Below are 18,458 nucleotides of genomic sequence, written 5' to 3'. Positions count from 1 at the left end.
TTCTTAACCTGAAACTGTTCTTGACCTGAGGTACCACTTTAGCTCATGGGGCCTCCCCACCACCGCCGCTCAATTTCTGTTGTCATCCTGAGGTACATTTCTTAACCCAAAGTACTATATCTGGGTTATCAGAGTCTGTAACCTGAAGCGTCTGTAACCCAAGGTACCACTGTAACCTGAAGAAGAATAGGAAGCTGCTTTTTATGGAACCAGGCCATTAGCAGTGTAGTTATCAGCTACACTGATCACAGTGGCTCTCCAGGGTTTCAGAGAGGGGTCTCTCCCAGCCTTCCTTGGTAGTTGCTGGGCTTTGAAGCTGGGACCCTTTGCGTGCAAAGCAGACCCTCCATCACTACAGCCTGTCCCAAGAGCACTTTGACAATGGTACCAGGTGGCCCCAAAGGTGGCAATGGACTCTCCCTGGTTGGAGGCCACCTGTCAACGATGCTCTCCTGCCTCTGGCGTTCCTGCATTGAGCAGAGGGTTAGACTATCTGACACCCCTCTCCATGGTTCTCTGGCAATCTTAGCAAGGGCCGTTGAGATTATCGCGGTTGGTGGGAACAATGCGTTGGAATATTGGTTGCTGGAAACTGCAGGAGGGCAGAGGAATCAAGTCCTGCTTCTTAAACAAGCTTGGTTGGCCACTGTGAGGACAGGATGCTGTACTAGATGGCAGTGGCGTAGCGTGGGTTGTCAGCACCCGGGGCAAGGCAAGTAATTTGCGCCCCCTAACCCGTGGATTTGCGCCCCCTAACCCTAACCCCCAGATGTTGCGCCCGGTGCGGCCGGCCCCCCCTGCACCCCCCACGCTACGCCACTGCTAGATGGGCCATTGGCCTGATCCAGCCTGGTCCTACTTAAGGCATTCTTAGGGTTAACCCAGACAGCATGAGCTGAGGTGCCAGAGTGGGTGGGAAGATGACAAGGAAGACGTCCTGCCTCTCTTGCGAAGGCAGCTTCAAGTTGCAAAGGAAAGGGCAAGGTGTGGGTTGTAGGTTTCAGTTAGGGTCCTTCCTGTCTCCCCACCCCACGCAGGAGAATCACCTTCAAATCAAAGGGTATGCCGTTCCTCAAACAAACTCTTCAAAACAATCACATATACACACCCCATTCAAAGTCATGCAAATCGTGGCCACATTTCAGCACACAATTAGTTACATTTCTGCGCATTACGGGCTTAAGTGTGCCTCACTTTGCCCTGGATTGGGGCCTGTATTTCTCACTGCCTCATTTACCAATGTACTAGGACACACTGTATTTTCTTTCTGTTTTAAGACAGCAACAACAAAAAAATCTCAAAACAGGCACCTGTATTTCTGAAAGGGGCAACAGAGTTACATTTTCATAACTGAAACTGAAAGAGATGGAGAGGAGGGCTGGATTCAGGAATGAAATGATCAGAAACAATCTGATTCAAAAACAAATGATTTATTTACATGCCTATCCTAGAGGTCTTTCATTTGGATGCAAATCCCAGTGAATAATTTCAGCACACTTTATTTCTAACCAAGTACACTTAAGATCCTAGGAAGCATTTCTCTCAAATAATAATAATTTATAATAATAATTTATTATTTATACCAATTGTAAGAAGAGAAGCTGAACCCAATCCACAGTGCAATGAGCAAGTACTGGAGCAAGTCCAGATTTGGAGCAAGTCCAAATCTGAATATCCAAGGAATATTTCCTTTCCCACACTAACAGCACATACATGTCCTCATATGGAAACACACTGAGTTCACTGGGACCAACTAGGTGGGGATAGCATCACAACAATCCGATCCCTTTACTTGGGAGTAAGCCCTATTAAACTCAGTGAGATTTAGTGCTGAGTAGATAAGTGTACAAGATTGCACTGTAAATCTTCTACTTGGCAACAGCTTCTTCCAAGGAGCACTTCATATCAAGATAGGATCTGAAATGTACAATATGTACCACAGCAGATTTGCTCCTTTCTATAGGAGAAGGTCAGGATTCTCTTTATCTTCATCACAATGTCTCCTGTTGGGTTTCTGATTTTTCTTCTATTAGGTCTTTAAATCCCAATTTTGCCAGTGGTTCTTTGGCCATAAGTTGTCTAAACAAACAAGCAAACAAAAAACAATTTGAAAAGCATTAAACTTGAAATTGGCATGCTTAGCAATTTCATTTCCTGAATAATTTTGTGCCCCTTAAAATCAAACAAAAAACAAAAAACCCAGAAGATTCACATGATTCTACAGGACTACAGAGGAACCCCTGGCAAATAATTTGTATAATTAAGGGTGTTGGTTTGCTTTCTTTTAAAGGAAGGTTCCTGGCTTATGGATATAAAAATATGCTTGAAAATATGTGGGCAGTGGTTGCTTAAGAATGCACAGGAGCTCACAAACGGGAATTGCCAAGGATGTCAGTTTTCCTTTTAAAAACAACAAAAGGTTTCTAGTCCATTGGACCACTCAGCTGCCCTAGAAACACAGGGACATAGGAAGCTACTTTATACAAAGTCAGATCAAAAACAACAAAGTGATTTAACAATCAATTGTTCTTCTCAGGAAACTGTAGCTCTGGGAGGGAAACAGGGGGTCTCCTAAAAACTCTCAAAACCCTTAACAAACTACAGTTCCCATGATTCCTTGGGGAAAGCAGTGACTGTTAAAGGGGTACAACAGTGCTTTAAATGTATGGGGTGGATGTGGACTCACTGTCAGCAAAAAAGAAGAAGAAGAGAAAAGAAAAGAGGGCACGGGGAATTAAGTACTGTAATTTTACAGATTTCAAAAATGAAGCAGTGGTTTGCGGAGCCAAAAATCCACCATGCACTGACAGCCCAGCATAAGTTGTCTCTGGCAAATTGAGAGCAAACATCCATTAGCTTAAGTGAAGTGTTGCAAATAAGAATGCACTTGCCTCTCCATTCTGCATTCTAAATATTCCTTTGATTCCTGTCTGCACAATGCATTCTCAAAGCTGTTCTCCCTCAGACACTTCATGAATTTTTCTTTGAAAGCTGTGCATTCACCTGTTCGACAGAAGGAAAGCACGTTTTTTGAAACAGGAGGCATGAAAAGAAACAGACATGGAATTAAGAGGAAGACAAAACAATAGTGCTATTCAAAGGACAGGCTGGCTGCTGTGGCTCAGCACGAGAACGTAATGCAGTAGGTGGGGGGACACCTTGAAACCACCGAGGCGCCAGCAAACCTCCAGGTCACTAAGCTCCAAGAAAAAAATAGTTTCAAAGGGGGAATTCAGTGTGAAGTTGCTGGTTTAGAATTCATTAGCAGTTCTCAGGATTCTTTGGGGGAAGCCATGACTATTTAAGTGGTGTGATGCTGCTTTAGATCTATAGTGGCATTGGCTCAATCTAGCAGGCTGTTCTTATGCTATTGCTTTATATGTACAGTGCAGATGATGCCTTACAGAGGGGGAGAATTACAAATGCCACCTTGAGCTCCTTGCCCCCCACCAAAGGGAGATATATATATATTTTTGTATGTTTTAAAATAGGCTTGTAATTTTTTTCTTGATTCTATTTTTGTAGACTGCTTTGAGGTTTGTCTATTTTATACAGTGGTACCTCAGGTTAAGAACTTAATTCGTTCTGGAGGTCTGTTCTTAACCTGAGGTACCACTTTAGCTAATGGGGCCTCCCGCTGCTGCCGCGCCACCAGAGCACGATTTCTGTTCTCAACCTGAAGCAAAGTTCTTAACCCGAGGTACTATTTCTGGGTTAGCGGAGTCTGTAACCTGAAGCGTATTTAACTTGAAGCGTATGTAACCCGAGGTACCACTGTACAATCAAATGGTGCATAAATTTTACAAAATAAGATAAATAAATAAAAATGCAAAATAAATAAATAAATAATGAATGAATGAATAAATAAATAAATGTTCTGCTGCCTCTCTTACTGGTCCCAGTGTCAATTCTTGTGCTGGAGGTGGAGCTTTAAAAAACATTGATTTGCAGCCCTCCTCTTCCATTTTTATGGCGGAAAATGCGCCCCCCAAGTGTTGTGGGACTCCAACTCCCATCAGCCCTAGCCAGCACGGCCCCCACCAAGGATGATGGAAGTTATAGTCCATCAGCAACACGATAGTCAAAAGTTCCCCTCCCCTAGGGGGCCCATGACAGAAGTTCGGCTAACGGAAAGCTCTCGTTTCTATGGGCTCACAGCGGTACCGCTCTATCCCTTGCGCATCTATGGCAAGCGCCCTTATTGGGAGTTCGCTTTTAGGCCGGAAATGCCTGCCGTACTTTCTATCCCCCCACCCAACGTCCTCTCTATGGTCGGTGGACGAATCTCACATGCGCAATCGAGGGGATGGGCGGTTGCGGGGGGGGGGCGGAACCTTCTCACCGAAATGATCCAGAGGGAAAGCGCCTTTGTCCGGCGGTCTCGGCTTGAAGCTTTTCGTCCCGAAGTTCATAGCCGTAGACATGACGACGACTCTCCGAGGACGCGACGCAGCCGCTGCGCCTCTGAGCGAACCTTCGCCTCACTTCCGGGATCTCCGTGTTGTCAAGTCCCAGGTTGTGGAGTGGAGCGCCGAGCCAGGCCAGAAGAAACGAGAGCAGAGCTGATCGGGCGGGGAGGAGCCGAGCAGTTAGCCCCGCCTCCTTCAGCCCCAGGTGGATGCCTGGCCGGGATGGAGCTGGCATTTTTAAATCTTATTTTATTTATTGATAAATGAATATGTCCTTTGCAGAAAGCAAAGGAGCCTTGCGATATTTCAGAGACTAACCAGTCTTAATTGCACCTTCAGATTGAAACTGGAAGATGTGATTTCTTCAATTCTAGGAAATCTATATCGCTTTACTGTGTAATTCTTTAGAAAATAAATAAATAACTCTCCAAGCGGTTTGCAATCTACCTATATCAAAACATCATCCCTATGGGAGCACGCTGGAGCCAGATGACTTGGTAATGCCTTTCACTGGCTCTACTTTTGACCTCTCTCTGCCTTCTGTCCTTTCTGTCTCAAGGGGCACCGAACACCACTGGTTGTTGTGAGACACTGGTTGCCTGTAACTCCTGGGAAGCAGCGTTGAATATACACGGGATAAAACAGTTGCAGAAAAGCAGGTGTTTCGGCAGCTTTCCCTGCGAAGGTGTGAAATGCCATAACATCACCTGGGCATGCCTTTACTTTGTTCTGTTCATTGCATAATAAGCCCTGCGGTTGGTATACTCATACGGGAACTGTATTTGGTGATTTATTACCACTGGCATTCTGAACAAAATGTTCTTCCAAGAAAAACTTAGTTCTGATTTGACTGGGTTTTTAAAAAAGAAAAAGAAAAGATGGCCTAAGTTACTTAACAGACTGAAGAGTTCAGTGGCATGCAGTCCTGCGCATGTTTACTTCTGAGTCAGCCCCCACTGTGTGTAGTGGAGCTTCATTTTCACAAACATGTGCACAGGATCCTTTTGCCCCATCTAAATTCTTAAGATCAACCCTACAAGTACCTAAACACGTCTCCAATGCTACCATACATCTCGAAGCTGGATTCATAAGAATCGAGGCCAGAGTATGGCTTGCCACACTGAATTATTGGCTGAGACTATCCTTCTTCCCACGTGGTCTTGCTCCCTTAACTATTAAGGATGGCTTCCAAACAACAGGGAAATGTGTTACATACTCAGTTGCTAGTTTTATGTGTTTTAAGTTTTATGTGTTCAGTTTATCTGTGTGTTTTATCTTATTCTGGCCTGGGACTGAAATAAAGTTTGATACTGATACTACCTCATTTTAACTTGCTGGGATTTGTTGCAGGATGAGCTGCAGCCAGCTGCATACCGACACATTTCAGTTACAAGAAAGCCTGATAATTTATAGGCATATCCATGAGCTTCTTTCTTTTTCTTAATAGAGTCATACCTCGGGTTGAAGTTGCTTCAGGTTGAGCACTTTCGGGTTACTCTTTCATAGTTTATTAGCAGCCAGTCTTATGTTATATCAACTTGTTTTTTTGAAGTGAGTAATATTGTTTTGACAGCTGTAATATTTATTTATTTCTCCTCATGTTTCCTAAAATTTAATATATATGTTAAGGACCTTGCTCCCATACGTTATGCGCAGCAGCAGAAAGTAGATCCAAACTTGGGGTATGTGGGTGGGGCAAACTGAACATGCCTGTTCCGCGGTGATTGTAAACTTAGTAGACATCAGATCCATCAAAAGGTGGTCAGTAAGAGATCTCAATGAGCAGGGAAGTACCTAGATGCTCTCTCGCGCGTCCAGATCATAAGGTAATCATTGTAAAAATATCACTGCCGCTCAAGGCGACCTGTTGTTTGTGCTCCTTAATCCTTTCCCACTCTAGAATTTGAAACTGTAAATGGAAAAGTACACCCAGTTTAGTTACATAACCATCGGATTAGGCATCTTGAAATCTGAGGTCTTAATTATGTTGTTCCTGCAAACCATGAGTAATGAATTTTTTGGGGGTTTCTAAGCAACTGATTGTTTTCTACGGTATATAATGCAATTAGCACTTTGAAATCTGGCTGGTTATTACTTTTGGCAATAACACGAGGAAGGAAACAAGCAGGAGGAAACACTAGGGTTGCCATATTTTTAAAAATCTTTTTCCTTTCTGGCAAAAGCTGTTAACCTTCCCCCCCCCCAGTTTTCTCCAAACTTGTTGAGCTTTTTCAGCAAAAACGGCACTGCTGCTAGGGGCTGCTATTCGGCTGGATTTTTCCCAAAATTTTCCTGATTGCCACCCAGACACTGTTGCTGACTGCAGCATTCAAATAACCACACCTAGAATGCTGGTGAGCCCCTTGCCCAGTCACACATCCCTGCTTCTCTTTCCATAAGAATATCCCCTTCAACATTCCTCACATGAAAACATTTGTGAGTCAAGGACCCACCGCCCACTTGAGGATAAGAAAGACACAAGGACTCAGTATATTAGGTTAATGGGCTCAAAAAGGCCACACCTTTATTGATTACAGCATGTGAGTGGTACAGTGGTACCTCGGGTTACATACGCTTCAGGTTACACACTCTGCTAACCCAGAAATAGTGCTTCAGGTTAAGAACTTTGCTTCAAGATAAGAACAGAAATCGTGCTCCGGCGGCGCAGCAGCAGCGGGAGGCCCCATTAGCTAAAGTGGTGCTTCAGGTTAAGAACAGTTTCAGGTTAAGAACAGACCTCTGGAACGAATTAAGTACTTAACCTGAGGTACCACTGTATTGGCTTAGGCATTGGATAAAACAACAGAGCGTGAGTCCACCCCCTCAGGGAGGGGTGAGTCTATCAAGGGTTAACCACCAGTAGGAGGAGCTTGTTGATGCAAATACAACTGGAAGCTCCCCCTGATGTCACCGGGGGTCGTGCCATGGCCCTAGCCACCTAGCAAGGGCGTCAGACAGGATCCATGACCGCCGGATTCCTTTAACGGAATACCCAAAAGTGGAGGGGTAGGCGATGGCGACACCCTGCCCTCTAATATACAAACATATTCCAATGCCTAACCGCCACCTGAGCCAAAAAAGGCTCACCGCCAATACCCTCACAGCTGCAACCAATCCCTAAGACTTCTGATGATGTCGGCCAGCCAAATATCATTGCCGAGATCCAAAAGGTGAACACCATCTTCCCAGAACAGAGTCAACTCGCTGAACCGGATGTCAGCATGCACAATCACATAGCCATTCATAAAGCGCAATTTGCATGCCACCACACGATTTACAAGTTTTCTGGAGTTGTCGATGACCGTAGGGCTACGGGAGCCTCGCCAAAACCTCCTCTTCAGAAGGTTGGACCAAAACAAAATTGTCCTGGGGAATAGAGCAGCCGGATCATCATCCAACGTAACCCAGCAGCGCAATGAGAAGGCAATGCTGCCACAGCCGCATTTGAGCGGCTAAACCCCGCCTCCTCAGCTTCCGCCCGATTGGTTGGTTGCCAGGGGGCGTGGCACAGCAGCTGGGACAGCAGACGCAGGGGCCGGAACACCCCCCACCACGCGGGAAACGACTCCCGCTCACAACTCCTCCCCTCTGGAAGGAGGAGAGGCTTTCTCAACCCAACCCTTCTTGACCCATTTTTTTGTCCTCCCTCCTCCTAGAGCACTTCCACCACCACTATCCCAACGAGGCACAGCACACCCTCCCTCCACTGTCCCGGGAAAACCCCTTTATCCCAATTTTGTTGTTTTCTTGGGTAATAATAATAATAATAATAATAATAATAATAATAATAATAGTTTATACCCTGCCCATCTGGCTGGGCTTCCCCAACCACTCTGGATGACTTCCAACAAAATATTAAAATACAGTAGTCCATCAAACATTAAAAGCTTCCCTAAACAGGGCTTCCTTCAGATGCCTTCTAAATGTCTGGTAGTTGTTGTTGGGTAGATTTACAAAAAGAAAAAAAAACACACACAAATTTTTTTTTTTAGAAAGGGGCACGATTAGATGCCCCCTCGCTCACCACTACATTAATTTGTCCAGTTCATAGAAATCATAGAATTGTAGACAATCATTCTAGTCCAAATGCCTGCAATGGAAGTGAGGAAATTGCTGTTACCCACTAAGGCCTTTCACACAAACCAGATGCTGCAACAGCGCTGTAGTTACCCAAGTAAACAACTGCAGTGACTATGTTCTATCTCCAATGTTTAGAAATATATATATTGTAAGCAAATAGTCACGAAATTAAAAGACGCCAGTTTCTTGGGAGAAAAGCAATGACAAACCTAGACAGCATCTTAAAAAGCAGGAAAATCACCTTGCCAACAAAAGTCCGTATAGTTAAAGCTATGGTTTTTCCAGTAGTGATGCATGGAAGTGAGAGCTGGACCATAAAGAAGGCTGATCGCCAAAGAATTGATGCTTTTGAATTATGGTGCTGGAGGAGACTCTTGAGAGTCCCATGGACTGCAAGAAGATCAAACCTCTCCATTCTTAAGGAAATCAGCCCTGAGTGCTCACTGGAAGGACAGATCCTGAAGCTGAGGCTCCAATACTTTGGCCACCACATGAGAAAAGAAGACTCCCTGGAAAAGACCCAGATGTTGGGAAAGATTGAGGGCACAAGTAGAAGGGGATGAGAGAGGACGAGATGGCTGAACAGTGTTCTTGAAGCTACCAGCATGAGTTTGACCAAACTGCGGGAGGCAGTGGAAGACAGGAGTGCCTGGCGTGCTCTGGTCACGAAGAGTCAGACACGACTAAACGACTAAACAACATCAAATACACACACACACACATATTTATATTCAAATATCCATCCATTTTATTTTATTGTTTTACAGTTATATATTTGTTTTGTTTAACAGGATTTATATAGCACATACACAGAGTGCACATTGCTGTCAGAGTGGAATGGACTTATAAATGTTGAAAATAACTTTTGTTAAAAAAAACCAGATGCTTATCTTTTAGGTATAATTGAGGAAGAGGTGCCCAAGGATAAGAAAAAAAGCTATTTGTGTATGCTACCACAGCTGCCCAAATGGTATATGCCTAAAGATGGAAATAAGTTTCAACGAAAGTCCATCATCAGCAATTGAGACAGATGGAATACACACAGATGGCGAAACTTGCCGGGAAGAACAAGAGATCAAGATGAGAGACTTTTCTTAACGGTATGGGGAAAATTTGTCAAATATATGAAAACAAATTGTAAATGATAAAAACATTAGCAGACATGAGCAGTAAGAAATAAAGGGAGTGAAAAGGTAACATTTGTAAATAGGTTTGAATTGGTTATGTAGTAAGATTGTGATATATAATGGGGGGGTTGAAGAAAAAGCAGGTTGAATTTGTTTAGATTTAATTTTTGTTGTTAAAATATTGTAAAATATTTTTTAAAATTGATATGTGAACCTGACATGAACCAGAAATAGATTAACCCATCCATCCCTCGTCTGAGAAAACCTTGTTAGGATGTTTAAGACAAACAAGTAAGACCAAATCATGCTTCTGGACTGCAGAGCTGCATCCACAGACTCATAATCTTTCAATTTATTTGCTGTTGCGACCATTATGATGATTTCAACCATCACTAAAAAAAGAAATATACGTCCTATCCATACTATACAGAATGTGCATAGATGCACCATTAAAAGACCATAGACTCACAGTGCACGTGGTTGGTTTGCCGCTAGTTACATACATTGAGTATCCCTCGATGTTTCTAGACAATGGAGTGACTTGTATCGGAAAAATGCCCTTGTATCGGAAAAAGGGGCCCTAGTTTGTTCTCTGGTATTTTCTGGTTCTTGAGCACAAAGGCAAGCTAAGTATAGATTAACTTAGTTGTTCTTTACCAAGGGATAGTTTGCCAGGCTGCGCATGTAACCAGCTGATTGCTGATCATCCATATCAGCCTGCAAATACAATTCTGTATCAGAAACCCAGGAAGTGGAGGAATGATAAAATTCTCATCACTTGGCCGGATGATACAGGAGATTAGATTATCACATGGTTACATACGCAGTCGTGTAATGCATTACCACTGGGTAAATGATTGTCTGCATTCGCCCAGTGAGATCAAGATTTCCAGAAATATCACATTCAAACTAAACCTACATCTTGCTGAATACCAACAAACTTGCATTTCAGTTTCAGCCTAAAGCATATTAGTTAGTCTTAGCCTTTTTCCTTCTGCATTTGAAAGTATTGTAGAAATCAAATATGAGATCAGCTGTGATGAGTGCATATATTATGCTTTGCGGTATTTCAGTTTTATTTTGTGGCTTTCAGTTGTTGGACTTCTTAGTTATATAAGTATTATTTCTTTGGCTGCCTGGATTACAGCGGATGAGCATTACGATTTAAAATGTATAAATTGTAACATTGGACATGCTTATCTCATTCATACAGATGATAAGAAATCTTCTAAACCAGGGTAGGTAACCTCCACCACATGGACTCACCTTGACCCACCAAGGGTTCCAATTAAAACCACACCCACTTGTCAATCAGGTGACATCACATCAATAGGCTAGCAACATCACTTTGATAGAATGTCCTTCCACTGGCAGGTGAAGACATTTTTTTACTCCAGTAGGCTTTTTGGGAGCTGGTTTTTAAGGAATGGGCTCTTAATAGTAGTTGTTTTGTTTTCTAAGCTATCTGCATTTTAATAGGTATGCTTTTGTATTGTTTTCATCCCAAAGTTAGTATATTTAAAAGGTAAAGGGACCTCTGACCATTAGGTCCAGTCGTGACCGACTCTGGGGTTGCGGCGCTCATCTCACTTTATTGGCCGAGGGAGCCGGCATACAGCTTCCGGGTCATGTGGCCAGCATGACTAAGCCGCTTCTGGCGAACCAGAGCAGTGCACGGAAACGCCGTTTACCTTCCCGCCAAAGTGGTACCTATTTATCTACTTGCACTTTGACGTGCTTTCGAACTGTTAGGTGGGCAGGAGCAGGGACCGAGCAACGGGAGCTCGCCCCGTCACAGGGATTCGAACCGCCAACCTTCTGATCGGCAAGTCCTAGGCTCTGTGGCTTAACCCACAGCACCACCCGTGTCCCTCTAATTTATTTAGTTTATTTAGTGGTGTGCATTTTAGCTGTATTTGTTTTGAGTTTTGTGAGCTGCTTGGATCTGGGAAAAAGACAGGATATAAATAAAACAACAATAATAATGTGTTTTGGAATTGTTAAAATTTAGTGTCTGTTTTAAGAGGTACAACTAAGCTCACCTGGAGCCTTTGCCCAGCTTCCTTGAACAGCCTCAGGGACACCCCAGAGCCACCAGAATCCCTTCCTCTTCTAGAGCCAGCTGTAACTTCTGAATAATCACTAGGTAACCACTTTTGTTGCCGTAATCCTGAATCACTTTGAGGGCATAAAGCTTCCAACCATAGCTGGCAGATGTGGGGGATGGAATGTGGCTAAGAAACTTTGCCTGAAGTACTCTTGACTGTAAGAATCGGGCTGGGGGGGGGGCTGTTAGAATTCCTGCTCTATGATTGCAGTCATGGGATTGTTGTCTATCATATGACTGTATATGTTTTGACTCCACAGAGTGGGAAGTGACAGAGACAGGATGTTTATGTTACTGTGTTCCATGAAGTGAAACTATTGTCTTTTGTTCTTTTTTCTCTTTGCTGTCTGATGCTAGAGAGAGAGGGAGCCATGTTGCAGTGCTCTGTGTGTGTTTATATGTAAATAAAGTAGATTAGCCAAAATGCTGAGTTGCTGAGGTCTGTCACACAAGGTGCGCAAACTCTGCAGATCCCTAAGTGTGCCGGTGTCGGTTGGCATCAGTCGCTGTGATGCTCAGGCTGAAGAAAGCTTATGAAACTCCCGAACGATCGACCAGGAGGGAGGGAACATGTCAGTCGGGCATGTGTCCCTGCCAGGGTCCTACTTGAGTGTAGGCTGAACTCCTGACAGAAACCTCCATAGAACTTCATATGGACATATGGCCTCCAGAAAGTTGCCCTGAAGAGATGGTGACCTTCAAGCTGAAAAGCATTCCCCTTTTATAAAGCAATGGCAATCCATTACTTTAATTTGAAAATTTCATGTCTGGGAAGCGGGGACCCAAAATATAATTGTAATTAGGAGCCAGATTGAGAAGAGCAGGGGTAACCTTACAAGGATAAACTTTAGTTTTTTCCAGAGTTGCTCCAAGCTAATAGTAACCTTTCTGATGGCAGGAATCTCCTGCAAGACATCTGATCACAAATACTTTTACCGTAACCAGTGAAAAGAACATACCAGGAAAGCAAAAGGCAGCATCTTGTTGGGCCACACCTGCAATTTTGCAAAAGGTAAGTGTATTCCATTTAGTCCGGCTGTCATCTGATGGAAAAACAATGTCTAATCAGTTTTGTTTAACAATGTTAACCTCTTCTGCCTTAAAGAAACAGCTTACAGCAAACATGTAATCCGCCCCAAACTTTTATCAGCTAGAGCAGGCTTAAACCGAAAGCATAAATCATTGAGTGAACGAATCTATTGTCAAAGTTGTTCTTACGCTTAGTGCACAAGCCTCGTACTTAGCTTGCCTTAAAAGCATTGAGCTAATGGACAGGTTGATCTGCCTTCAGGCTGGACCCTTGTCCCTGACAGACAGTGGTTAATCCTTCATTTGACAAGCATAATCTTCCTTGCCATGACGGGGAGAACCAGTGTCAGAAAATGAGAAAGACATGCTCTATAAAAATCCTTCCAAGTTTTCTTTGACGTTCAGCACTATCCTGTATCTCTTGCATGGCCCACTGATTTCCATATGGCTTACTCTCTTGTAAAGAGAGTATTATAGTATTTTAATATTCTTTTGGAAGCCGCCCAGAGTGGTTGGGGAAGCCCAGCCAGATGGGCGGGGTATAAATAATAAATTATTATTATTATTATTATTATTATTATTATTATTATTATTATTATTATTATGTGTACTCTGCATTTCTTGCCAGTTTGTATTTGGGCCCAATTCAAGCTGCTCACGTTTGTTTTTTTAAAAACCTGCTTGGTTCCAAGTATTGGAAATACTGCCTCCTTCCCTAAAGACCTTCTCAGGTATTTGCATCAGCTGTTTATTTATTATATATATTAGTCAATTATGTTTTCCCTCACTTTTGCATTTTTCTAGTCTTAAATTCAGTTCTCCATATTTTCACGTCACTTCACTGTTTTATTTTTCTAGTCATCATGAAGATTCATTGATGAATTTATCCTAATATATACTCTTTTATCTGCCTAATTTGCCTAAAACACACCTTTCCCCCCGCAAAGCAATTTTCTATATTTTGATGCATTTTTGTATGTGACTGTCACATTTCTATACGTTCTACACACACAATGCCCTTGTAAATGCTTTTTGGAAAACATGACTCGGCTGGAAAACTGCAGTGCATAATTCAGAGAGGTGCGAATTGGAAAGGATGGCCGCGTTTCGGTTTGTGTATCGTGGGCATAGGCAAACTTGGCCCTCCAGATGTTTTGGGACTACAACTCCCATCATCCCTGACCACTGGTCCTGTTAGCTAGGGATGGCGGGAGTTGTAGTCCCAAAACATCTGGAGGGCTGAGTTTTCCTGTGCCTGGTGTATCGTTTCGGGAACTGTGAATTAGGCAAGTTCGCCTTTAAATGCAAACTGAACCCAATTTCGCCCATCCTCCATTCCCAGTTCACAAATAATTGCTCCTTGTCCCCTGGCAATGAGTCACACCTTTAAGAAAGAGCCTCCACCGCCTGCATTCTCCGCAGTAAATAAACCCCCTACTCTGTTTCTGCTCAACCTGGGAGGCACGTAGACTATCTGTGCAATAAACAGACAGAAAACAGAGGCACTTTCTGGGCAGGAATTTCCTTTCAGCGCAGCAGCCTTGCATAACCTTGTCATTTAAACTGCTCCTCTCTACATCTCTTGACCTTTGTACAAGACAATCCCAGCTTGTGAAGGAGAACATTCCCTCTATCAAGGCATGGGCAAGGGGCCAAAGTAGTGGGTAGGGGCACATACCTCTTTGGTGGGGGGGTGAGGGGTGTGTCTCAGCAAGCAAAAATCCTCCCCGATGATACATGTCAAGCTGGCTTGGGATTTATTTATTTTTCCACACGTAGCCACCTGGGCCTTGAACAAATATCACCATGCGTAGTATTCTGCTGGTTCTGACTTTGGCATTAACACCCCCCCCCAGTCCCTCATTCTTTCTCCCCTCTCTGTGCAGTGTGGGAAAGGGCCATGGTTCAGTGCCAGAGCCTCTGTTTCACACTTGGAGATGGTCTTAGGTTCAGTCTCTGCCATCTCCAAGGAGAGATGGGGAAAACTTGAGTCTGTCACCACGGAGAGCTACTGTCAGTGCAGGCAGGACTAAGATAGATGTAACTCTGGTTTGGCTCAGCTTCTTAAGGCAGCTCCCTATACACAATTTTTCGTCGGGCACCTGATAAACGATACGGCCCTTGCTGTTCCATCAAATGAAAAGCAAAGACCTTCTGATTCCTGATTTTAGCTCAGTGGTCAGCAACCTTTTTCAGCCATGGGCCGGTCCACCGTCCCTCAGACCATGTGGTGAGCCAAACTATATTTTGGAGGGTGGGGGGGATGAACGAATTCCTATGCCCCACAAATAACCCAGAGATGCATTTTAAATAAAAGCACACCTTCTACTCATGTAAAAACACCAGGCGAGCCCCACAAATAACCCAGAGATGCATTTTGAATAAAAGGACACTTTCTACTCATGTAAAAACACGCTGATTCCTGGACCATCCATGGGCCGGATTGAGAAGGCAATAGGGCCGCATCCAGCCCACGGGCCTTAGGTTGCCAACCCCTGTTTTATCTAAATCATACTGTCTTCTCTCCATAGTCTTCAAATACTGGACCCCAGGACCCCTTCTGCAATTTCCAGTTCTTTTTTTCAATCTGCAAACAGAACGTAATTGATTATATTGATTCCAACCCATTTACACTGCGTTTCCTTTACATTGAAATGAATGGTGCGGAATGATGTCCTGATAACGTTATCAGTTACGTAAAATTCCACCTCAGCAGACAGTGAGGGGAGTAATGTAGTTTGGGTGAAATGTGAACTGCAGCAGAATGGAAACAGTCCTGCGTGCGATGGATGTGAGTCGGAATGAAAATTGAAGACCTTTGACAACCCTACAAAATTTGCAAAGGTTATTTTGTTTTATTTATTTTCTTTACAGACTTTATTGAAAATTTCAAAAACCCAACACAAAGGTGGTCTTCTAAGACAAACACATGCAGTGCTTTTTTGGGGGGGGGGCTTTTGTCCATATACTGTCTTTATTTCCCCCGATTTGAACTATAAAATGGTGGTTTCCTTGAGTCAAAATGAGAGTACCCCGAAACATTTTTTAAGGGGAAAAAAAAGCACTGAATACATGTACGTGTCCTTTCTGTCTCCGTTGCAGAAATTATGAAGAAATTATCTGAACGCTTTAGATTGAAGTATATCCCATGGATGTGAGCTGAATTCATACTGCAAAATAATTTCCCAAGTTTTAATGCCATGTGAATGACTACTTATGATGACTGCTAATTTATATGTCTGTTTATAATTTAATGTGGTTGTTGTTGTTTTAACAAAAGGGAGAGAAATGAGTAGGCTCTCTGAGGCTCGGCTCAAAAGAGCCAGGTCTCCGGTCTCTTGGGTTACTCCCTAACAACGCCCTTGAATTCGGCCAATGCGCCTGCCACTTATTACCACCATCCCTTGCAATGCTGGCTGCCACTGGCTTTTTGAGGAAGATGTCTTTGCAGGGTTTCAGGTCATTGGAGCACAGGGACACAGGAAGGTGTCTTATGCTGAGCAAGAGCATTTGCCCATCTACCTCAGTAATCAATCAATCAAATATCCTTTATTAGGCATAGCAAACCACACAAACACCATATACAAATTGTGCAAAATACAAGCTCAACATAACAAGCTTTGTCCCAGTCAGATCTTTAACTCCAGAGAAAATCAACTTGCATAAATAATACAATACAGCCACTAAATCTCTTTATAATGGCCCAGTCTTTCTACATGGACAGCACTCAAGAATTCAGCCACTATTAAAGTAATCTGATCATTACTGTCCGAAAGCTATCTAGCTCAGTATTGTCTACACCGACTGGTAGCGACTCTCCAGGAGTTTTAAGCAAGGAGCCTTTCCAAACCCCGACAGGAGTTGAACCTGCGACCTTCTGCATGCAAAGCAGATGCTCTCCTACTGAGCTAAGGAGAAAAGGCAGACCTGAACCCCAAAGCTCTTTTTTAAAAGAGAGGGAGGGAGGGAAAAGAAATTTGCAGCCATGCAGATTTTTAGACTGCCCCCCAGTTGCCTGAGAGTTGTGCAAACCTTTGCACTTTGTTTTGCACCGTTTCCCTGTGGGATTCAATCATGTCGCCAGCAAATTCAGGTTGAACCATTCAGCTTGATTTAGAGCTCTTGTGCAACAAACTCGCTTCCACCTCCAAAACCAGACCTTCTTTTGGGTTGGGTGGAGAATATAGAAAAACGGAGTGGAACGTGTGGGATAGCATTTGCTTGGTGCAACTTCATCTCCAAACAAATCAGAATGAATGTCGTCCAAGCTTCCTTGCAAATTTGGTGTAAGCAAATCAGAATGAATGCTCAGTTATGAGGTCACATGGAAGCAACCTTTGTAACCTTCCCTTCTCCTTTTGTGTTCCTGTAAAAGTGGGATTTAACCTTCACAGCACTTTTTTTGGGGGGGGGCACAGTGTTTTCCATGACCATCGCAGCCAGCTCTTTGTGTTCCAGGCTTACAAGGGTCATGAAAATGCCAGGAATTTGGTCTGTCTGCATTCTTTAGGGAGCTGCCTATGCGGGAGATAGAAGGCCATCCATCTGCCTCACTTACAGTAAATGCTTGATGAAACCTTCCAAGTCAAGCATGGCAAAAATTAATAATAATTGCAACATACCTGGCTGAAGTGCCAACTGCAGAGACAAATCAGCAGGGCATGACGTACTTATTAAGAAATCAAATGGAAAAGTTAAATAAGAAGAACTGAAACATGATCATTAGCAATTAAATATGTTTGGCTGTTCTGAAATCGCCCGGGGCATGGAGCTGAGTAACTTCATTCTGCTTCTTCTTGCCCAAGTCCCAAGTTGTGTTCCCCTCGGTTGCTTGACAAGAAGTAAGAGGTTCAGGATCCCAGCCAACCAACTAAGCCATCTCCCAGAATATTCCATTGCATTCCTCTCCCCTCTGGTTTTCCAACTCCCCCCCTCCCTCCCAAAATAATAAAAAGCTACCCCACCCTCAGTAAATCAGCATTCTGTGAACACTAAGCATGCTCAGTCTCCCCGCAGAGCTGTTTTGGGTGTTCTCCTCCACTTTAGGGGTCAGCCCTGATCACAAAGCCTTTGTTGCATTTCTGCAAACCTTGGGGGTTCCGCTGAGCCTGGTGAGATCCTCTACTCCCCCCCCAAGGGTGGTGCCAACTTCGCTATTTGGATACAATGAAATTAAGTGACAGGTGACATGTTGCGGCTGCCCTGTGGAGGTTCTCTGGTTCATCACAGAGGTGAAAAGCTGAGGATCGGTGGGAGGCAAGAAGCCATAACCGAAGGAAAGGTTGCTCTCGGGCAGCCATGCCCTCCGGATGTTTTGGACTACAACTCCCATCAGCCCCAGGCAGCGTGCTGATAGGAGTTGTAGTCCATCCCTACATACAGTGGTTACATATGCTTCAGGTTACAGAAGCTTCAGGTTACAGACTCTGCTAACCCAGAAATAGTACCTCGGGTTAAGAACTTTGCTTCAGGATGAGAACAGAAATCGTGCGACGGCAACAGGAGGCCCCATTAGCTAAAGTGGTACCTCCAGCTAAGAACAGTTTCAGGTTAAGAATGGACCTCCGGAACGAATTAAGTACTTAACCCGAGGTACCACTGTACATCCACTTTCAAATCAGCCTGTGCACACTTCATGCAAACCCATGCGTTCTTTGTGATGGTGGCTAAGCAGTCACCCACACCAGATTCAGGGTTCACTCTGTG

General features: G+C 43.7%; 1 protein-coding gene across 1 annotated transcript; it reads right to left on the bottom strand.

Annotated features, from left to right (window-relative positions):
- Positions 1–1,411: 1,411 nt before the first annotated feature.
- On the bottom strand, positions 1,412–4,533 carry COX19 (cytochrome c oxidase assembly factor COX19). Its single transcript, XM_082199972.1, has 3 exons — positions 4,343–4,533; positions 2,892–3,003; positions 1,412–2,079 (listed from the first exon to the last, which is right to left on the bottom strand). Exons 1-3 carry the CDS (start codon positions 4,422–4,424, stop codon positions 1,992–1,994), a joined length of 282 nt encoding a protein of 93 aa, XP_082056098.1. The 5' UTR covers positions 4,425–4,533; the 3' UTR covers positions 1,412–1,991.
- Between the last annotated feature and the right edge of the window lie 13,925 nt (positions 4,534–18,458).

The sequence above is a fragment of the Podarcis vaucheri genome, assembly GCF_965113315.1.
Source record: "Podarcis vaucheri genome assembly, chromosome: 14".
Lineage (NCBI taxonomy): Eukaryota > Metazoa > Chordata > Lepidosauria > Squamata > Lacertidae > Podarcis > Podarcis vaucheri.
Note: the sequence above shows the minus strand (reverse complement) of the source record. Positions and strands in the feature narration are given on the sequence as shown.